General features: G+C 40.9%; 1 protein-coding gene across 1 annotated transcript; it reads left to right on the plus strand.

The window, feature by feature from the left end:
• Positions 1 to 15,841: 15,841 nt before the first annotated feature.
• LOC132184552 (transducin family protein / WD-40 repeat family protein) lies at positions 15,842 to 21,999 on the plus strand. The gene is made up of 6 exons (XM_059598232.2): positions 15,842 to 16,342; positions 16,450 to 16,611; positions 17,100 to 17,286; positions 17,560 to 17,982; positions 19,434 to 19,841; positions 21,237 to 21,999. The coding sequence occupies exons 1-6, from the start codon at positions 15,951 to 15,953 to the stop codon at positions 21,495 to 21,497; spliced, it is 1,833 nt and encodes a 610-aa protein (XP_059454215.2). The 5' UTR covers positions 15,842 to 15,950; the 3' UTR covers positions 21,498 to 21,999.
• Positions 22,000 to 23,527: the final 1,528 nt, after the last annotated feature.

Below are 23,527 nucleotides of genomic sequence, written 5' to 3' on the forward strand. Positions count from 1 at the left end.
TGGATGGGAGATATTTAAAACAAAAATTGATAGGTGTCAGCATGCCTTATTGAGATGGCAAAAGAACCAACATGGGCCCATGCAAGAAAATATTCTCCACTTGTAGAGGGGACTTCGTGAATTACAGGGAGGGAAAGAGGAAGGGAATTGGGAGGAATTAAATGTTGTCCAATCAGAATTGCAAATTTTACTTGATAAAGAAGATCTTAAATGGCAGCAGCGGGCAAAATCCGAATGGCTCAAGAGTGGAGACCGCAACACCCGGTTCTATCATGCATGTGCCAATCTACACAAAAAATAAAACCGCATCTTAAGTATCACTGATGCTGAAGGAGTCCACTACTCAGCTCCCAAGGAGGTAAAAAAGGCTTTTATAAACTACTTTGTTGGTTTATTTACCACTGATAGGGTAGGAGATATGGAGCCATGTTTACAATCTTTGGAACACCGAGTTTCGGAGGAAATGAATAGTTCCCTATTGAAGCCTTTTTCTGAGGAGGAAATTCGGACTGCACTCCATTCCATGGCGCCCCTAAAGGCCCCAAGCCTCGATGGTTTCCCAACAGGTTTCTTCCAAGCAAATTGGGATATCATAGGTGATGATATTTGTCTAGCTATTCTCAGCACACTAAATTTGGGTATTATGCCTCCTTTTCTGAATTTGACAAATATTGCTCTAATTCCGAAGTTGAAGAACCCTATATGTGTCACTGAATTTAGACCGATCAGCCTTTGTAATGTCATCTACAAGTTTATTTCCAAAGTACTTGCAAATAGACTTAAAAAAATTCTGCCCTTTATTATATCTCCTATTCAAAGTGCTTTTATCCCAGGGAGATTAATCACAGATAACGTGTTGGTGGCATATGAGACACTCCATACTATGCACACACGTTTACAGGGTAAGAATAAATTTATGGCAGTGAAGTTGGATATGAGCAAGTCGTACAATCGGGTGAAGTGGAGATTTTTGGAGGCGGTTATGGCACGTATGGGGTTTGATCAAAGGTGGATAAAGCTCATCATGATGTGCGTAACTACGGTACAATACGCAGTTGTGGAGAATGGTGAGCCATGTGGAAAGATTATTCCAGAGAGGGGTTTAAGGCAAGGAGATCCTATTTCTCCATACTTGTTTCTTTTATGTGCAGAGGCCCTTAGCCCTATGATTGAGAAAGCAAATAGAGAAGGGGTTTTGATGGGGGTCCCAACTTCTAAATGGGGTCCCCGGATAAGCCACATTTTCTTTGCGGATGATACTCTTCTTTTTTGTAGGGTTACCATTTCACAATGGCACAACCTAACAAATCTGTTGAGAATCTATGAATCTGCATCGGGTCAACGCCTCAATAACAACAAAACGTCTCTCTTTTTTAGTAGAAATACTACTTTGGAGGACAAAGAGGCTATTTTGGTAGCCTCAGGGATACCAACTAATCAACGCTATGATACATATTTAGGCCTGATGTGGTATTTTTGTGACCAAAAATATCAATAATAAAAATTACCACTCGCAATAGTACGAATCCTGTAGGATAGGGCTGGGCTATATTGAGGGTATCGAACCTCAAGGACTACAGAGGTTTAATTATCAAAATTAAAAGATCAAAGTTAACTTAATTAAAAGAGAGTGAATTGTTTGTGTGAATTTAAAGTGCATAAAATAAACGGAAATAAATGAAGTAAATATATGAGAAAGAGAGTAGGGTATTGATTTCACCACGATCCGCACACCAATGGTTAACCATATTTAATTCTAGCAATTCTTTATATGCATGTTATAAATTAAACAAGAAAACATATGAAAATAAATTCATGCAATCAACGGAATAGCATAACCCATCTTTGGTCGGCACAGATCGTCTACCTAAATTACACTAAACTAGGGTGTAGTACGATCTGTCTTTCCTAGGTATGGTCTATCTAACCCTAATGATTACATGCCAATTAAGAACCATTGTATAACCATCATTCTTATAATCACTGAAAATAAGAATGATTTGAGTTCAATAATAGTAAAATAATTTCTAAGACAAGATAATAATTTTACTAATATTGAATTGGAATTAAAGAACAATTGCATTTAATATGAAGAGCAGAAATCAATTGTAGCAATCCTCATAGTTATACAATCAACATGCATAAATAGAAAAACTAGAAATTAAATACAATCAAACCATTGTGCTTGGAAAGGGTTACATCAATACCCCACAATTTGGGTTTAGCTGCTCATGATCTTTTAGGCTCCAAAGACAATTTACTGAAATATTAGCTCTAAGAGGCGGTGTGTCTGTTTACAATGTTGAGAGCCCTATTTATAGGGATTTGGAAAACCCTAAAACCCTATAAATCCTCAGAAAATCGGATGTCAGTCTCCCAGTCCAATTGGGAGACTGAAAACCAAGCCCAAGCTGGAAAAGGATTCTTGACGTGCACTGTTCGCCCGTGTGCACTCGAGCTTAGCTTTTGTGCGCACGAGCGCATTGCGCTCGATCCCTTGCCGCAAACGCTCGAGCGCAGGTGCGCTCGATCCCAGGGGTGCTGCGATCGATCCTAGATCCAGAATGCTCAAATTGTTGTCCTTTTAAGCCCAATTTCCAATGGTTTGTCAAATAAGACCTGAAACACAAAAACAAAACAAAATCAAACAAAAAAATGCTACGGAATTAACATATGTAAATTAAGGGGCTTGAATGTGCAACATTCGGCGCTTATCACACCCCCCCCCCCCCAACTTACATATTGCTAGTCCCTTAGCAATACAAAACAGAAAATAGACTGAAAACAAAAAGATAAATCCAGCTTTCGTGGGATGTACGGTTGCATTTAGCATATGCAACAAGCCTTTTAAACCCCTAGGAGTTCCCTAGAGGACGAGTGAAGTCTCGTGAGGGTTTTCCAGGAATGATACCCACAAACATTTTCTAACCATGTAATTCCTAAGAATGCAATCTCATGACCATCATGGTTCTCAGTCATTAACAGGCTTAATAAAACAAACATCATCTTCACAATTTCAGGAAATTACAACTTCGCTTCAATCATGGCAATTATGAGATATTACAAAATTCAATTAGTGTATGTGAACTCAACACATAGTCAAGGGATTTCAAAACTAATCTCAATCATGCATGGATCAATACTCACTTAGCTCCCTTCAGCTTTCTGATTGACCCATTTATCGAGTGTTAAGCCAATGACTCCCAAACCAGATGGTTTTAGGGCATTAGGTGTAAAGACACCCCCAAGGACTTACTAACTCGGTCAAAAAGGCTACAAAGCTAAGCTACTTTTTTTTTTTTCAATCAAACCAAACTTCTCACTTTTTGACGCGAACACTCACTGCTTAATGAGGCAAGAGGTCCGGTTACTTGGTGGAAAGTTAAAAATGATTTTTTTTTAAAAAAAAAAAAAATTGAAATTATGCCAAGGTCATTTTCCCAATAAGTTACCCAATTTATTCCAAATATTGAAACCAGACATTATTGATTCTAGATTTTATGCCCCACAAACTACATACTGGTGTGCATGTGAAAATCAAATTGAAACAAGTAATATTACATGCTGCAAATGAAAGTAACACAATTTTAATTCCTTAAGCAAGTGATCATGTGTTTGTCATATTAAGCCCATCAATGAATTTCAAATCACAATAAGAAAATTAATTGCATGCTCAGAACTAACATGTCTGCCCACAGCCCCCAACTTAAAATGCACAATGTCCTCAGTGTGTGGAAAACAACAATAAAACAGTGCAAGGAAGAAAGGCACCTAACCTGTCACTGTGGCGCAGAAGAAGATGCCCCTGAAGCAGGTGGCAACCGTGCTAAAATGGCGCGCAACAGTTCTTGCTGGGCTTCAAACCGTTCATCTGCCCAGCTCCTGTCCTCCGCCCTCTAGGTAGCAAGCTCAAATCGAAGCTCTTACAGTTCTTTCTAGAGGGACTCATACTGTGACATGGTGATAGTAACGGTCGGTGCCGCTTCCGCTCTGTTGACCCGCTCAGCTACATCTGGCTCATTGTGTACAGGCCCATTAGCTGCTGCAAGCTCCCGACGGCATCTCGGCATGTGGGAATAACTCTAGTTCCACTGGATCAGGCCAAACTGGGGGTGTGCAGAGATTGGCCCATCAGCGGGTGTACCCTCAATGCCTCGGGTTTGAAGTATATGGGTGAGGAGAAAAGGGAAGGGGAGTCCCCATGAAGACGAGCCCTGAGTGCGCCTCACAATCACCCCATCCCAAAACTTGTGTATCTGATCCCAAATGAGCTGGGGGATGGAAATCCAAAAGCCTCTCTGAAAGGCGTAGAGGGCCGCAAGGAAGGGGCCGCGCCTCTGAGTCTTGTGTCTGAAGGGACACACATTCTGCTGCAATACAAAGTCCACGAACCACAGGCTAGAAGGCAGCAGGACCTTGCTTGTACAGTTGTGGAGGTCGACGGTGTAACGGCCGCGGCAAATGTCATCCACAATAAATTGCAGTGTAAGGTCAGGCAGCAGGTTTGAGTACCGAGGGGAACCATCCCGAGCCAAAATGTCTGACAGGCAAGTATGAGAACATTGCAACGCAGCAGTAATGTCGTCGGGTGTCAACTCTACGTCCATGCCCGCCACCAATGAGGAAAGGATGCCCGGCTGAGTACAGTCGAAGGTGAGATGGGCATAAAACTCTCGGACCAGCCCTTCGTAAGCAACGGGGCTGACTGGCTAGAACAGGGCGGTGAGGCCGCGTCTTCTGCATTCTTTGACTGCCCACTTGGTTGCTTGGAGACTGTGGAAAACGGTGTCGACGGCAAAGGAGGTCTCCAAGATCAGCTTCCGTTGCTTCCCACGGCGTGGTAACGGCTAGGATGGGGTGGTATCTCGAGCAGGGTAAAAGCGGGATGTGGAAGCACTGGTCGGAAGCATGGCTGGGCTTCGTTGAGGCATTTTCTCGAACACTTGGTGTGCACCACAAAATGAAGGTGGTAGAGAACCACCCTACGCGGCTGCCCAACCCCCTGCAAAAAAAGAGAAAACCCAACACATAGCAGTCCGTGGACCCACGGACTGCTATTGCCACAAAAAATGAACAAAAATGGGGCACGATGGGGATTTTGGGAAGAGTGGGAAATGTGAGGGAGAAAAGTGGCCGGCGAGGGAGAAAAAGTGCAGCGAAAGGCCGGTGGGGCGGTGGCGTGTGGTTGTGCGGCGGCCGTAGAGGGTACGGCAGTGGTGAAGTGGTGGCTGATGGCGATGGGGTGGGTGCTTGGGTGGATTCAGTGGTGTGGGGGAAAGAAGGGGTGCGGCGCTGGGGGGGAGAAATGAGGGAAAGAAGGGGGGGTCATGACCTAAAAAAGGTCACGTGAGACCTTTGCACGAGTGCGCTCGAGCGGCACTACCGTGCGCTCGATCGCACTTGCGCAGAGGATGGGGTGGAGTGGTGGGGGTACGCTCAAGCGGCACTGAAGGTGTGCTCGAGCGTACTCGTGCAAGTGTGTGCAAAGTGTAGAACGGCTGCGCTCGATCCCACGAAGGGTGGGCTCGAGCGCAAGCCGGTGTTCTGGGATTAAGCGCATGGTGGGTGCGCTCGAGCCCAGGGTGTCAATGCCCTAATCAGAAAATTATACGGGATCCGTCAAATCGACGGATTCCACGTCTGTACCTGGCTCGAAGTTCTGAATGTAGGGCTTTAACCTCTGACCGTTGACCTTGAACACAGTGCCATCCTTTGGGTCCCGCAATTCGACTTTGCCATGGGGCGACACCGAGGTGACTATGAAGGGGCCGTCCCATCTGGAGCGGAGCTTTCCAGGGAAAAGCAGGAGTTTGGAATTGAAGAGCCATACTTTCTGGTCCGGTACAAACGTCTTGGGCAAGATATGTTTGTCATGAAAAGCCTTAGTCCGCTCCTTGTAAAGGCGAGCACTATCATATGCATCTCACCGCAACTCCTCCAACTCTGTCAACTGAAGTTTCCGGTGGGGATCGGCTGCTTGCATGTCAAAATTGAACTGCTTGATTGCCCACATAGCCTTATGTTCTAATTCCACAGGGAGGTGACACGCCTTGCCATATACCAGCCGATAGGGAGACATTCCAATTGGAGTTTTGTAAGCTGTGCGGTAGGCCCATAGTGCATCATTAAGGCGCAAGGACCAATCCTTTCGGTCTGGCCTAATCGTCTTCTCCAAAATATGCTTAATTTCCCGGTTAGACACTTCCACTTGGCCACTTTTTTGAGGATGGTAGGGAGTGGCTACCTTATGTGTGACAGAGTACTTGAGAAGCAAGGCCGTGAAAAACCAGTTGCAAAAGTGTCTACCTCCATCACTAATGATAGCCCGAAGAGTACCAAATCTGCTGAAAATGTTGGCCTGGAGGAACTTTACCACAACCTTATGATCATTTGTCTTTGTTGCAATGGCTTCTACCCACTTAGAGACATAGTCCACTCCGACCAAAATATACTCATACCCACAAGACGGGGGAAAGGGTCCCATGAAGTCGATACCCCAGACATCAAAAATCTCGACAATAAGGATGGGGTTCAATGGCATCATGTCCCTCCGAGACATAGCTCCTAGGCGTTGACATCTCTCACAAGCTCGGCAGTATTCATAGGCATCTTTGAACAAGGTGGGCCATGTGAATTCGCATTGTAGAACCTTGGTTGCTGTCTTCTTGGCACTGGAGTGTCCTCCACAAGCTAGAGAATGACAAAAGGTAAGAATGCTGGAGAATTCACTCTCAGGGACACAACGTCGGATGATCTGATCAGCACAATACTTGAACAACTCTGGATCTTCCCAAAAATAGAATCGAACTTGCTTGAAGAAGCGGTCCTTATCTTGCTTAGACCAATGAGAAGGAATCCGTCTTGTAGCTAGATAATTGACAATATCGGCATACCATGGCGGACTTCTCAGAGTGACTTCAAATAATTGCTCATCTGGGAAAGAGTCAGGAACAGGAACCGGCTGGGGCGTCTCCAATAAAATTCGTGACAGATGGTCGGCAACAACATTCTCAGCGCCCTTCTTGCCCCGAATCTTAATATCAAATTCTTGTAGGAGTATCCAGTGGATCAGTCGGGGTTTTGTTTCCTTCTTGGCCAGCAAATGTCATAGAGCAACATGATCAGAAAAGAGGATAACCTTTGATCCCAGAAGGTATGAGCGGAATTTATCCAGAGCAAAGACCACAGCTAGCAATTCTTTCTCGGTGGTTGTGTAATTGACTTGAGCATCCATTAGAATCTTGCTAGCATAATAAATGACATGGGGAAGCTTGCCTACCCGTTATCCCAAAACTGCACCCACAGCATAGTCAGACGCATTGCACATGATTTCAAATGGCAAAGACCAATCAGGAGTTTGCAAGATGGGAGCAGAAGATAACAGAGACCGAAGCTTCTTGAATGCCTCGTGACATGCTTCATCAAAGTGAAAAGGGGCATCCTTAGCAAGCAAGTTACATAAGGGCCTTGAAATTTTACTGAAGTCTTTAATGAAGCGGCGGTAGAAGCCTGCATGCCTTAGGAAGGAACGAATCTGCTTCACTGAAGTGGGTGGTGGTAGATTTTCAATGAGCTCAACCTTGGCCTGGTCCACTTCAATACCTCTTTTGGACACTATATGACCCAAAACTATACCATCCTGCACCATGAAGTGGCTCTTCTCCCAGCTTAAAATCAGATTAGTTTCTTTGCAACGTTGAAGCACAAGTGACAAATTATGGAGACATGTATCAAACGAAGATCCAAAAACAGAAAAATCATCCATAAATACCTCCAAAAATTTCTCCACCATGTCGGAGAAGATAGACATCATACATCTCTGGAATCTAGCAGGTGCATTGCATAAGCCGAAGGGCATGCGTTAGTAAGCAAAGGTGCCGAATGGACATGTGAATGTCGTCTTCTCTTGGTCTTGGGGATCAACTGCAACCTGATTATACCCAGAATAGCCATCTAAGAAGCAATAGTAGCTTTGGCCAACAAGACGCTCCAAAATTTGATCAATGAATGGGAGCGGGAAGTGATCCTTCCGAGTATGGGAATTGAGCTTCCGGTAGTCGATGCAGACACGCCATCCCATGGTTGTGCGTTGTGGAACCAACTCTCCAGCAGAATTCTCCACGACAGTGATGCCGGATTTCTTTGGAACTACTTGAGTGGGGCTCACCCATTTGCTATCTGAAATAGGGTAAATGATGCCTGCATCAAGTAACTTAACTACTTCTTTCATCACTACCTCCTTCATGTTGGGATTCAACCGGCGCTGTGCCTCACGAGAAGGTCAAGCATCTTCTTCGAAATGGATCCGGTGCATACAGATAGAGGCGTCGATGCCTTTCAAATCGGCCACGGTCCACCCAATGGCCTCCTTGTACTGCTTTAACATTGCGAGCAGACTGTCCTCTTGGTCTTTTTGTAAGTCAGAAGCAATGATAACTGGAAGAGTGTTGTTAGACCCAAGAAATGCATACTTGAGTGTTGTGGGCAGGGGCTTCAACTCAAGCTTTGGTGGAGACAGTAGAGATGGAACATGAGGAGTGCTCGATGTCACAAGTAGGGGATCCTTTACGACTCTCCATGGGTGGAAATCTGCACTAGCTACTGTTTCAAGCAATTCATGGGCCTCTTGAATGTACTGGTCGGTGTTGAATTCTTTAAAGTCGAAGTAATTCAGACAGGCTTCCACTGGATCCTTAGTCAGGAGACTGGGTAGTGAGTCTTCTATATATTCTTCAATGTTGTCCACAAAGAAACACTCATTCTGATCAGGAGCATGCTGAAATTCAGTAAAGATATTCAACCGAACCTTCATATTGCCAAATGAGATCTCCATAACTCCAGTTTGACAGTTGATACAGGCATTCGCTGTGGCTAAGAAGGGACGCCCAAGAATGACAGGAACCAGCTTCTCAGGATTGGGCACAGGCTTGGTATCCAGCACTATAAAGTCAACTGGGAAGAAAAATTTATCCACCTGGATGATCACATCTTCTACAATCCCTCTAGGCTTCTTAATTGACCGATCAGCTAGTTGCAGAATTACTGTGGTGGGCTTCATCTCCCCTAGGCCGAGCTGCTGATACACTGAATATGGTAGTAAATTCACACCAGCTCCCAGATCTAAGAGTGCCTTATCAATCTCTCTTTTTTCGATGATGCATGAAATTGTAGGAACCCCGGGGTCCTTGAACTTCGGAGGAGTGTTGTGCTTAATCAAGGAACTCACTTGCTCAGTCAGAAGAACTTTCTTGGGGATGTGGTTTCTGGTCTTCCGCTTTTGAGTACACAAGTCTTTAAGGAACTTGGCATAGGCAGGCACTTGTGCAATGGCATCAAGAAGGAGGAGATTGATTTCTACCTGTTTGAACATCTCCATCATTCCTTGTATTTTCTCTCCTTGTTTCCCAAAGTGGGAAGGTGCCTTGAGACGTTCTGGGGAAAGGGGCCGGTGGCTCATATGGGATCTCTGGAGTGGATGCTGCTGATGACGAAGCCTCATTGCTCGCTTGCTTGCTTTTATCATTCTGCAGATTCTGTGCAACCTCCGTGTGTTCATCCTTCTTCTCCTCCACATGATTGTCAACTATATGCCTCTTCTCAACGTGGTGATGGCTTGAAGTTACTGATGGTATGAAGTGCCCTCATCTATCATGTAGTGCCCCTTAGGGTTTACCACTGGCTGACTTGGAAGCTTTCCTTCGTCTTTTCTGTTGATGGTGTTGGCAAGTTGTTCGAATTGAGCTTCTAGCTTGGCAATGGATTAGGAATGTGAGTTGACTATTTCCTCTTGAGATTTGACCGACTACTTTATCTCACTGGTCAGCTCATTCATTGCTTTTATCATCCGATCCTCAAAACTAGACTTTGAGGGAGACTGGTAGTGCTGCTGTGGAGGCCGGTAAGTGGAATGAGGTTGGTAGGACTGCCTGTTGGATTGAGCTTGATTGTGTGGCCCTAGGGCTGAGTTGCCTGAACTTGAATTCTTCCATGAGAAATTGGGATAATTTCTCCACCCAGGGTTGTAGGTATTAGAGTACAGATCATTACCCGGTCTGGAGAAAGCTGCATTAACCTGCTCATGAGCAATGTCAGTATAATTTTCAGTAACAAGGCAGTTATTTACCTGATGCATAGGACTGTAACAAAATGAGCATGCTTCAGTGTGTGTATGAGCAGCATTAGGAGCAAAACCAGCAATCAACAGAACTTGATCTAGCTTCTTGGTGATAGCCTCAACTACTTGGTTGGCCATGTTTGGGGAATGGCCGGCTTCATACAAACTCTCCATCTTGAGTGGTTTAGGTGCTGGTGCCCTTCGTCTGGCAAAAACCTGCTGAAGAGAATTGTTACTCAAGTTTTCAAACATAGACCATGCTTCATCTTCGCTTTTCAACATGAATGTCCCCCCACATGATGCATCCACCATTTTTCTATTGGACTCGGTCAGGCCATCATAAAAACACTACACTAGCTGCCATTTTGGGACTGCGTGGTGTGGACATGATCAAAAGAGGCTCTGTAGTCTATCCCAAGTCTCATGGAAATCTTCTCCCTCATACTGGGAGAAGGTAGTAATGGCTCTCCTAGTATCATTAGTCATTCCTATGGGAAAGTACTTCTTAAGAAATTCTTGTTGCAATTGAGCCCAAGAAGTAATAAAGTTAGGTGTTAAGGATTGGAACCAATGTTTGGCATTTTCCTTGAGGGAGAAAGGAAAAAGACGCATCCTTAGGGCATCCTCAGTGAATCCGTTCATTTTAATGGTATCACAAATCGCTTCGAAATCACTGAGGAAGTCATAAAGATTTTCAGTGCTAAGCCCCAGGAAAGAAGGTAAACTTCGTATAGTGCTGGGCTTAATTTCATAATGGGTTGCCGTAATTTTCGGCAACCGGAGACATGTGGGAGTAGTGTAAGTGGTAGGAAGATAGTGATCTTGCAATGCTATGTGGTTACCGTCCCCCATGGTCTCAGTGCAACGCTCTTCTAGCAAATTAGAGTTCTTTTGGGATCGAATTTGTCTAAGGGTGCGTTCAATTTCAAGGTCGCAAGAAATTAATGGGAAAGACAAAGAACGACGACCTCTCATAAACTAAACAGAAATTTAAAAAGAACAGAAAAAAAAAAAAGCTAAAAAAAAAAGCTAAAAAAAAAACAGAAAACAAACAAGCTCACAAACGGCCTTAGATAGCACTCAGGGTTCTGGATGCAAGCTGCCGCAAGTGCGCTCAATCGCACGACAAGGTGCGTTCGAGCTACTGCCACAGATGGGTGCGAGCACACGAGGAGAAGCTCGAGCCCTGCTGGCCCGGTGCTTGCTGAAGTGCGTCCGTGCGCTCGATCGCACGCGGTCTGCGCTCGATCACAGTCACAGAGAAGGCAGCTTACGGACCTGTTTGCAGATTCTAAAAAAAATAAAAATAAAACACAAAAACAGAATTAAAGTTAGCAACGGAAAACAGGAAATCAGATTATTAAGCTAAAATTAATCCTTAAAATTTGACAATAAGACCGTTAAGCAGTCCCCGGCAACGGCGCCAAAAATTGATGTGGTATTTTTGTGACAAAAAATATCAATAATAAAAATTACCACTCGCAATAGTACGAATCCTATAGGATAGGGCTATATTGAGAGTGTCGAACCTCAAGGACTATAGGGGTTTAATTATCAAAATTAAAAGATCAAAGTTAACTTAATTAAAAGAGAGTGAATTGTTTGTGTGAATTTAAGGTGCATAAAATAAACGGAAATAAAGGAAGTAAATATATGAGAGAGAGAGTAGGGTATTGATTTCACCACGATCCGCACACCAATGGTTAACCATATTTAATTCTAGCAATTCTTTATATGCATGTTATAAATTAAACAAAAAAACATATGAAAATAAATTCATGCAATCAACGGAATAGCATAATCCATCTTTGGTCGGCACGGATCGTCTACCTAAATTACACTAAACTAGGGTGTAGTACGATCTGTCTTTCCTAGGTATGGTCTATCTAACCCTATTGATTACATGCCAATTAAGAACTATTGTATAACCATCATTCTTATAATCACAGAAAATAAGAATGATTTGAGTTCAATAATAGTAAAATAATTTCTAAGACGAGATAATAATTTTACTAATATTGAATTGGAATTAAAGAACAATTGCATTTGATATGAAGAGCAGAAATCAATTGTAGCAATCCTCATAGTTATACAATCAACATGCATAAATAGAAAAACTAGAAATTAAATACAATCAAACCATTGTGCTTGGAAAGGGTTACATCAATACCCCACAATTTGAGTTTAGCTGCTCATGATCTTCTAGGCTCCAAAGACAATTTACTGAAATATTAGCTCTAAGAGGCGGTGTGTCTGTTTACAATGTTGAGAGCCCTATTTATAGGGATTTGGAAAACCCTAAAACCCTATAAATCCTCAGAAAATTGGAAGTCAGTCTCCCAGTCCAATTGGGAGACTGAAAATCAAGCCCAAGCTGGAAAAGGATTCTTACCGTGCACTGTACGCCCGTGTGCGCTCGATCCGAGATTATGTGCGCTTGAGCGCACTTAGCTTTTGTGCGAGCGCATGTGCGCTCGATCCCAGGGGTGCTGCGATCGATCCTAGATCTAGAATGCTCAAATTGTTGTCCTTTTAAGCCCAATTTCCAATGGTTTGTCAAATAAGACATGAAACACAAAAACAAAACAAAATCAAACAAATAACAATGCTAAGGAATTAACATATGTAAATTAAGGGGCTTGAATGTGCAACATTCAGCGCTTATCAAGGCCTCCCAGCTTTGGTGGGTAAATCACGGACAACAGCTTTTAAAGGCATAATTGATCAAGTGTGGAAGCGACTGCAAGATTAGAAATTGAAATTTTTATCCCAAGCTAGTAGGGAAATTTTACTAAAGGCAGTGATACAGGCCATTCCCACTTACTGTATGAGCATTTTCCTTTTGCCAAAATCTTTTTGCTCTGACATAAATTCCCAAATGAGAAAATTTTGGTAGGGTCACCAAGAAAGGGATAGTCGGATTAACTGGATGCAATGGACTAAGATGGGTCTTTCTAAAGCTAAAGGTGGTATGGGCTTCCGGGATTTCAATTGCTTTAACGAAGCCCTCTTGGCAAAGCAAAGTTGGCGTTTATGGAATCAGCCGGACAGTTTAGTAGCTCAGATCATGCAAGCAAAGTATTACCCAAATGCTTCTCTGTTGGATGCCAGAGTGGGGCGAAGACCTTCTTTCGCATGGAGGAGCATTCATAGTTCATGTGGTCTACTAAAAGAGGGATTAATTTGGCATGTCGGGAATGGCTCCCAAATTCGGATTTGGAAGGACCGGTGGTTACCAAACCCAAGCACTTATTGAGTCTGCTCTCCTACTAGTGTGTTACATTCGGATGCTACTGTCAGGGAGCTCATTGATACGGACTTGCAGTGGTGGAATGTACCCCTACTGGAACGAATATTTTTGGAGGAAGCTCTTCTAATTCAAACAATTCCTCTTAGTAGTACAAATCAGCCAGGCATGCTTATATGGAGGGGGACAACAAATGGTGTTTTTTCAATGAGGAGTGCTTATTTCTTACAGAAAGAGCTTACTTCCCAGAGCATGGCCGAATGTTCCTCTAACACGGGAAATGACATCTGGCGTAAATTATGGGCTTTGCCAATTCCTAATACCGAAAAGAATTTCTTGTGGCGAGCATGTCATGATATCCTACCTACCCGTGAGAATTTGCACAAGAGGAAAATTATTACGGACCCTGCTTGTCCGCTGTGTGGTTATATGGTGGAAACTAGGCTTCATATTTTGTGGCACTGTCCAGCAGTGATGGACGTGTGGGGTATGAGAGGAAAAAAATTTCAAAAGAGCAATTTTACTGGGACGGGTTTTTTGCAGGTGGTGGAAGGTATGTTTAGTAAGTGTAATATTGAAGAAATGGCTTTGTTTGCAGGGTTGGCCAGACGTCTTTGGTTGCGACGGAATGAAATCCTGCACGGGGGATCTTTCTCCCACCCACAAGCAATTTTGTTAAAAGCTGAACGGGCTGTGGAAGATTTTAAAAAAGCTCAGACGAAGGGGGACGAGGATACTCTGGTCAGGGAACATCAACGGTTGAATGTTTGGATGGCTCCTAGTCCAGGTTGGTTTAAAGCTAATTGGGAAGCATCTTTGGATACTAAGGCTGGTCGCATGGGATTGGGTGTAATTATTCGAGACCAGACTGGACATTTACTAGCAGCTCGGTGTGGGGTCAAGCCTAGGAATATTCCTCCGGCTAGGGCTGAAGCCATGGCTGCTCTACTGGCTATTCGGCAGTGCAAGGGTTTGGGACTCACCCATGTTCATCTGGAGGGAGATGCAAAATGTATTATCAATGCTGTCAATTGCGAGCTAGCAGATAGAAGTAGCTTGGGACGTCAAGTTATCGAGGCCATCAAGGTGGAGCTTCAGGAGCTGGACCAATGGCGGATGACTTTTGTGAAAAGAGAGGGGAATAAGGCTGCACATCTCCTTTCTAAATATGCTGTACAACATGCAGTGGATCAAATTTGCCATGAGCCTTCTGCTTGTATTGAAGAGACTCTTGTGCTAGAGCATATTGCTCTAGGCACGTGATATTTTAATGATAAGTCGATTTTTTCTCAAAAAAAAAAAATAATAAATAAAATAAAAGAAAATTATGTGTATATCGAATTTATGAAGACAGTCTTTCATCCCTTCTATGGAATTATAAGAACGGTTTATTATTATTAAAAAACCAATTTATGACCGTTGAAATAGCAGTTAATGACAACTACAATTTGACAGTTGAAACAACGGGTTTTTTTTTACACCCCGCCACGTTCATTCCGCCCTCCCTCACGTGACTAAGTTTATTACCGTTAAAAATGTGACAGCTGGAAAATAATTATTGCATCAAAAAATGCATACAAAAAAATAATAAGCTTAGCTCGTGACTCGTGCGAGTGTGGGAAGTGCAAAGTGCGTCAATGTGACTATGCAAGTGCGCAGCCAATGCTACACACTTGGTGATACCATTAGCTTTGTGTTTATCCAAAATCCATTCTAGAATAAGAGGAAGACAATATCTTATAAAGGACATAAAATTCTTATAGTTTTTCGATATAAGACAAAGTGTAAGACACAAATGGAGCCAAAGTTGAATTTTCAAATTGGAGGGAAACTTTAATTTTCATGAAATAATTTCAACAGGTAGACCATATGGATCGGAGTTAAAGTTAATATGTTTCACTTTAAGTTATCATATATTATATCTATAATGTATCATTATGATATTCTTCTTATCTAATAGTGGACTGCATTTTATGTTCCTACTTGTGATTATTTGTTAAACAATTGAGTTCACCATATGATAACATATCCGCTTTATGTATTTTTACTCATTACATCGTGGACTTACACTAATGCCATTTTTACCTTTAAAACATGAATTGTTTTATAATTAGTCTGTTCTATGATGAAATCAATGATGAAGGAACCTTTGTTCCCGGAAGCCCTAAACGACCTAGCTAGGCTAGTTTTTTATGAGTTAGATCTGGGTTTGGCTGATTATTTGTGGTCTTATTTAAAGAAGCATGGAGTTCATATAATTTCTCTTGATAAATGCATACTCCTCAAGGATGTATGATGTGGCGTACGTGACACTTGTCAAATTGTGAGTAAAAACGAAACATGGATAAAAGTACTAACTACGTTTATAACATTAGATATTTAATTCTTTTTAAAATTAAAGAATAAATGGCCCTTAATTTTATTTTTTTTATTTTTTATTTTTTGTGGTATGAAGTACTTTGTTGCCCATGAACTTCCGAGTCCAACGTCGTGCGCTGCGCTCATTCTTCAAAACCCAAAATATAAAACCCAACGCCTTTCAAATCCCCCACCCTTCTCTCTTTCCCTTTCCCCGATATTCCCTCGAAAATGCCCCAACTCGCAGAGACCTACGCGTGCGTCCCAACCACCGAGCGCGGCCGGGGAATCCTAATCGCCGGCCACCCCAAATCCAACACCGTTTTGTACACCAATGGCAGATCGGTAATTATGATCAACCTCGACAACCCGCTTGACGTCTCGGTCTACGCCGAGCACGCCTACCCCGCCACCGTGGCGCGCTACTCCCCCAACGGCGAGTGGATCGCCTCCGCCGACGTGTCTGGGACTGTCCGGATCTGGGGGACCCGCAACGAATTCGTTTTGAAGAAGGAGTTCAAGGTCCTCACCGGTCGGATTGACGATCTCCAGTGGTCCCCCGACGGGCAAAGGATCGTGGCCTGCGGCGATGGCAAGGGCAAGTCCTTAGTGCGAGCTTTCATGTATGTTAACGCTTTTCATTTTCTTTTCTTTATTTTCTGAAAATTGTTATGTAAATTACTAAATTGAACCTTTTTCTGACGAAAACGACGTCGTGGTGGTGAGATAGGTGGGATTCGGGGACGAATGTCGGGGAGTTCGACGGGCATTCGAGGCGAGTGTTAAGCTGCGCGTTTAAGCCAACGAGACCGTTTCGGATCGTCACGTGCGGAGAGGATTTCCTGGTGAATTTCTACGAGGGACCACCTTTTAAATTCAAGCAATCCCACAGGTTTGTTTGTTCGTCACAACGAACGTGTTTGCTCGCATTCTTCCTGATTCAGTGATTCGGGAATCGGATGTCTTTGATTCACATTCTTCCTGTTTCTAAGCATTTTCTGTTTTGGATTTAGGAGCTTGTAATGTTTCTTAGAGTATGTTACAAACGTAAGCTTATGTCTTTTTGTGTGCATGCTCACGTGAGCTTCCTTGTATTGCTATGTCTCCATGGCTACTCTGCGCTAGTTTTTTTTCTAGGCTTCCTTTGTGATCATGTTGCAAAAGTGTTGCATTGTCATGGCTGTCCCGTTCCGGTGTACGTTTATTGGATTTTCTAAAATGGGGTGATCGTTATTCTCTGAATCCTATTGCTTAGTATATGCTTGAGTGATTTAAACGCATGATTTTTATATTGCAACAAGTGTGATGTTTCAGATCTTGGTGCCTATTCTGATTCATTAATAACTTCACTCAAAGAAGTTTTGGTTTCTTGATTTGCAGGGATCATTCAAATTTTGCTAATTGTGTACGATTTTCTCCAGATGGCAGTAAGTTCATTAGTGTAAGCTCTGATAAGAAAGGTATAATATATGACGGGAAAAGTGGAGAGAAGATAGGGGAGCTTTCCTCTGAAGATGGCCACAAGGGCAGCATTTATGCTGTTAGCTGGAGCCCTGATGGTAAACAGGTCAGCTTAGACTTGGCCTTTTCTTGAATCACTTCAAGTTTATTCGCTCGTTGAAGCATGAAAATCACATTAGGAATATTGAAGGAACTATCTTTCTTAATTGTGTTTGAAAATGGCTTTAATAAACCAACAAAAGTGGCTGCTTGCTTTGTAAGTGCTTTATATCTTCCTTCATGCTCTGTATCTTTAGTTAAATTCTCCTTTTTAAGCTACTTAAAGTATATACAATTTGTGATATGATGTACTGACATTTAGTTGCAAATTTGCTTTTAGGTGTTGACTGCATCTGCTGACAAGTCAGCAAAGTTGTGGGAGATATCTGAGAACGGTAATGGGAAGGTGAAGAAAACGTTGATGAGTCCTGGTTCTGGTGGAGTTGATGACATGCTAGTGGGATGTCTCTGGCAGAATGATCATCTTGTAACTGTTTCTCTTGGTGGCACTGTTAGCTTATTCTCAGCAACTGATCTTGATAAAGCCCCACTGATGTTGTCTGGGCATATGAAGAATGTTAACTCATTAGCTGTTCTCAAAAGTGACCCAAAAGTTATGTTGTCTAGCAGCTATGATGGTTTAATAATCAAATGGATCCAGGGCATTGGATACAGTGGCAGACTACAGAGGAAAGAGAATTCTCAAATCAAGTGTTTTGCAGCTGTTGAAGAAGAGATTGTTACATCTGGATTTGACAATAAGGTAATGAATGTGCTTATATCCTCTTAATCTTCAATGAAATGGAGGTTGCCTGTATTTACAGCATGCTCAGCTTGTACTGAACTAATATCTACAAGTTTGCTACGGTTTCCTTACAACCTCAAATCAAAAAAAAAAAAAAAATGATGGATGGATGGATTATTAATGAAGGATTGAAGTTTCTATTCCCTTTTGATTTTGATTTTGATTTTGATTTTTTTGGTAAGTACTCCCTCACCTTGATATTTCACAATGATTGTAGTATGGTAGGTAAATGCTGAAGTTGTTGTGCAAATGAACTTGAGCTAAAAATGTACCTCCTCCCCCATAAGAACAAGGAAGATGATAAAGCCACTAGTTCAAGATTCACGGATGCATCTATAACTTACCAATAAAAAATTACTGAAGTCATGGCTTTAGTGATTGCAGTATTTTTTTTTCAAGTTCATATGAATAATTAATAGTAAAGTTCTGTGAAAAGTATTTAAAGTACATCTTGTAAATTTCTCTTGTTAAAAAACCTTGCAGAAGAATATTTGTATTGGTCAATGCTGATTGTAACCTCTTTCTAGGATTCAACTCTTGGGATATTTAGGTGAGTGTAGTGTTTTTTTACTGGAAAAGCACTTTCAATTGTAAGATGTTACTGCCATTTGACAAAAAAAAAAAAAAAAACAAAACAAAGAGTTCAATATCAGATTTTTGCACCTTAGAAATTAAAACAAATTTTTCAATGATGGGCCTCTCTTTTTCTCTCCTAATATTTTTGGGCCCTATGGGGCCTGGGGGGAAGTTATAAGTAATTTGATTTATAATAAATTGAGTCTATGCTCCTAAATGAGATCCTGCTTGCAAGGGCATTCTGTTCAATAGGTACAGAGCTTTGGTGGCTGTTGATGAAGGTTAACTTTACATTTCATTAGCTTGTTATTGTGTACTATTTTAGCTTAAATTAAATCAAGTTTTCTACTACATTTTTTTTTCCCGAAAACTTCCAAAACTTGTCTTTATTTAGAACATAGTTGAACTTATTAGGACTTTCCAATAGAACAGTATTTCAACTTATAAGGGACATTCCTTTAGTAAAATTGATGAGGATTTGAATCTAACTTATGACACTAACGGCCAGTGATGTCCTATCAATCCTATGAGTACTTTTTCTCTTTTTACTTGTGGCATTCTACTGGAATACAGGTTGCAAATAGAATTTTTTTCTGCTAACCTATTTGCAGACTTCAATACTCGCTAGGCATAGATGACCCTGTTTGTATTATTGCAGTATTATTTCACCTTTCTCTCATTCTCTAACCATATGCTGCTTTTTCTTCTTCTTTTTAATTTAAATGTTATATAAACTTTGTTTGATGCATTCATAATTTATATATCCATTAAGAGAAATTTTATGGTGTTTTCTGATTTAATGCTTTTTTGTTCTCTCTCTCTTGACTACCAAGATATGGAGAGTTTCTGTACATGGGGATCAATGTGGAGATGCAGATTCGGTTGATATTGGCACTCAACCAAAAGATTTGAGCCTTGCTCTCCTCTCTCCTGAACTTGCTTTGGTTTCAACTGATTCCGGCGTTGTCTTGCTCCATGGTACAAAGGTTCTGTCAACTATCAACCTTGGGTTTACTGTGACTGCATCTGCAATCGCACCTGATGGAAGTGAAGCAATTGTCGGTGGGCAGGACGGTAAATTACACATTTATTCTATCACGGGTGATACTCTCAAAGAAGAGGCAGTCCTTGAGAAACATCGGGGTGCTGTAAGTGTCATACATTACTCTCCAGATGTTTCAATGTTTGCATCAGGGGATGTCAATCGAGAAGCTGTTGTCTGGGATCGTGTCTCCCGAGAGGTAGTTTGATCACTTTACTGAAACTTTATAGATCATTTTACCCTTGTAAAATTGGAAAGCTTATATCTAATTTTGTTAGTATTAGAAAAGGTGGTTTTCTTTTTCCAGCTTTGTGTATTGTGTATTGTGTTAGGGAGGGAGAGAATATGGTTTGAATTTCAGAGAGAAAGAGAGAGAATATAGCATAATTAGTGGCAATTTGAATTCTGTAATCTGGCTTTCCCATGCTACTAGTCAATTGCAATACCAACATACTAGATGGTAAGGCATCAATAATCCTTTTAGTAAGAAAATCATATGGTAGCACAGTCAATTTCTCTTTTTTGTTTTAAATAATTAATTGAAAAGCAAGCTTCCTTGAAAACTTGTTTTGTATGAAACTTTTGCACTGGGATGCAATCATCCGACACAGAACGCTCTTCTTTAGGGAAGTTCACTTCTTCTGATATTTATGAATATTTCCCTATGACAGAATCCTGACTTAGAAAATTGATGCTGCATGGTTCTTCTTACCATAAGAACATCTTTCTTTCTGTAAATACACAGAAATGGTATGGTTGGGTAGTTACAGCGTACAACTTGGATTTATTATGAAATAAAGCTGTATGTTATGGAGCCATTTCACAAATGTTTTCAGATTTATTTTACATATCGCTAGTACTACTTCTGGCTTAGGCCCAAGCTAGGTTTTTTTTTTGGCAGTTATCCTATGTGTTTATCATCCTTGAAGTTGAATGTACTTTTTTTTTTTATGTGGTATTTGCACTCGAAATTGGATATGTTAAGATATCCAAATATCATAGAATTTTCCAGAGTTTAAAGCATAAATGTGGGAAGTTTCATTTGCTCAGTCCTGCCTTTTGTCTTGTTTCATAGGAATATGTGGATTGGTCAAGCTAGCCATTGTGTTTGCATCAGCTTAGGTGAAGTTTCGATCGGAATGACTACTAAACTCTACTGCACCAATAAATTTTCAAATAGTTAAAGAGTATACATTTGGATTTGGAATGTAACTCCTTAACTCCACTGCACCAATAAAAATCATGCACAGAAGTCATGTAACTCCTTAACACCTTTACATGATTTTCCTGCAAATCTTTTTTTTTTCCTTTCATATTGAATAACAGTAAAGAAAAAGGAAGTAAATAAAAAATGGAACTGACATGTATACCATAGAACTAGTATCACTATCACAATGCATGTGTACAGTGTGTGCGCGTGTCTGTGCACAATTTATTATTCACTCGGTTTCAAATCTCATTCATTTTCTCATCATTGGGCTCTGTGAGTTTGTTTTAAATAATTTGACATATCATCGGTTTATTTATAGACAGATGAAAATGTTATCTTGATTTTGTCTTCACCCTCTGACATATAAATATGATCTGGTTTCAGGTGAAGCTTAAGAACATGTTGTACCACACTGCTCGCATAAACTGTCTGTCTTGGTCTCCTGATAGCAACATGGTTGCTACTGGATCACTTGACACGAGTGTCATCATATATGAAGTTGACAAGCCAGCATCTAGCCGTTTAACGATAAAGGGTGCTCATCTTGGCGGGGTTTATGGATTAGCTTTCACCGATCAGTACAGTGTGGTGAGCTCTGGTGAGGATGCTTGCGTTCGTGTTTGGAGGTTAACCCCACAATCATAAAAGATATATGGAGGCCCCTTCGGAGATTTTCAAGGAGAAGAAGAAGAATTTCATTGAACAATGGTTTTTATTGGGTTTTGTTTGTTGTGAGTTGTGGTTTGGCTTGCAATTAGGGAGAACAGTTGATATTATCTGAGTAGGAATTTTGAAGAGTATCAAGAGTGGTATAGTAGGCGTTGCCAATGGCTATTTTAGGAGAAATTGTCTTATTGATCAAAAGTGGTGGCCTAGATGAAAAGTAGGTGATTCTGTATAGCGCAGTGTATGACGCCATCAAGTATTGAAGAGGGGAACAATATTGATCATGGAATTGAAGCCATCTCATCTCTCTTGGGGTATCTTTCTTGTACCAGACTTTTGTGGCTGGTGAGATTTTTTTTTTTTGTATTGCTTTGTTCTTTACTGCTGTGTGTTTTGGTGATGATGGTACCAACGAATAAAGTTGGATTTGAATAGTCTTTTTTTTTTTTTTTTTTCTTCGAGGGCCTCTAAAAGGCATATGTATACATTTTTGCTAGTAATTATTGCTTATTTATGTTTAGAATTAATCTATGAAACCCAATTTCTTAAGCTTGGATAAGTTGTAAAGAAATGTCTGTAGAATTAATTTATGGTTCATTATACTGGATGGACAAAGTTTTCCTCCAAACCAAGTTGGAAGAATTTTCTTTAACCTAGTCTATAAAAGTGACGTGTCTATTTTTTTTAATAACATGTGCATCTCACATGTTCAAGGGACACATGTCACTTTTATAAATTAGATTAAAAGAAATTTTTCTAATCCAGTTTGGAGAAAAACTTTGTCCATAATGAATTGGAATCCCGTGTTATTCCACTATTCGGACAGGTGTATCTCTCATCCTGACCTATTTAGAGTACGCGAGCTCTACAACCCCACTTTTAGTAAATGAGACAGGCCTTAAAGTAAAGTAGCATGGGGACATGACACACATAATTATGGCACTAGGTGACAAATTTTTGGTGTAGAAATCCTTCCATCTAACTTTCTTTACAAGCAGGGGCTGTGATGAACACAAAGGACATCATCCCCTCAAATCTAGAAGTCCTCTTTGTAAAGGGTTTAACTGTAAAGTTATGAGGCGGCTACCTTCAATTCAAGTCTCTTATATGGTCTTACGAAATGGGTGCTGGGTAGAAAGATGAGCCACTCACTAAATATGGGTGAAGTTAATTTGGTTCCATTTTTACAAATAACATGAAATGGAAAAAGGCAAACAAACACGAGAGTCGGCAAGCATTTTTTACTTTTGAGTTTGGTTGGAGCTGTTTTTATTTTATTTTGTTCTTTTCTGTTCTTTTTCTGGGCAAGAAAGAGTGCCATAAAAACTGGGCCCGGGGGAAGGGATCGAAAATAATAGTCAAACTGAAAAATCTAGGCCCGGGAGAAGGGATCGAAAATAATATTCAAACCCAAAAAAAAATTATTTAGCTTTGGAAAATTTCATAAATTATTTTTCGAGTTTAAAGTTTTCCTTCTCAAATTGCTAGACTACTGCCGTTGAACCTCCATCAAAGGTTGTTGAAAGTCCTAACCGCTTTTCGCTCCCACTCATTTTTTGTACGAGGCAAACGTTGAAAAATATTTTTTGGGAAATCTGTTTTTCTTTTTTGAAAAATAATTTTGTTGAAAGTATTTTATGACGAAAATCATTTTACATCGAAATAACCGAAACCTAAATTAGGACTCTTTCATGACACTATTTTTGCTAGGAAGACTGCCATAAGGCTCAATATTCCAAGGGAACTGCTGCACTTACCAAAAAAAAAAATTAAAAGTTGGTTCTCAAATGATGTGTCACCGTTTTATAAAATTTATTATTTTGGGAAATATGCCATCAACTCATAGGATTATGACACATCATTTAGAAATCAATTTAAAAAAATAAAAAATAAAAAATAAAAAATAAAATTAGAAATTATAGCGCTTCTCATATTCCAAATTTGGGCAACCTCCTAGTTGAGAAAAACATAAATAACGGTCAAATAGTCACATTTTACAGTATAAAAAT

This window comes from Corylus avellana, chromosome 7 (genome assembly GCF_965113065.1).
Source record: "Corylus avellana chromosome 7, dhCorAvel1.hap1.2, whole genome shotgun sequence".
Classification (NCBI taxonomy): domain Eukaryota; kingdom Viridiplantae; phylum Streptophyta; class Magnoliopsida; order Fagales; family Betulaceae; genus Corylus; species Corylus avellana.

Coding starts and splice junctions, on each gene's coding strand:
- LOC132184552 (XM_059598232.2), top strand. CDS start 15,951: ATGCCCCAACTCGCAGAGACCTACGCGTGCGTCCCAACCACCGAGCGC. Junction 16,343..16,449: donor TCCTTAGTGCGAGCTTTCAT/GTATGTTAACGC, acceptor GTGGTGAGATAG/GTGGGATTCGGGGACGAATG. Junction 17,287..17,559: donor GGAGCCCTGATGGTAAACAG/GTCAGCTTAGAC, acceptor ATTTGCTTTTAG/GTGTTGACTGCATCTGCTGA.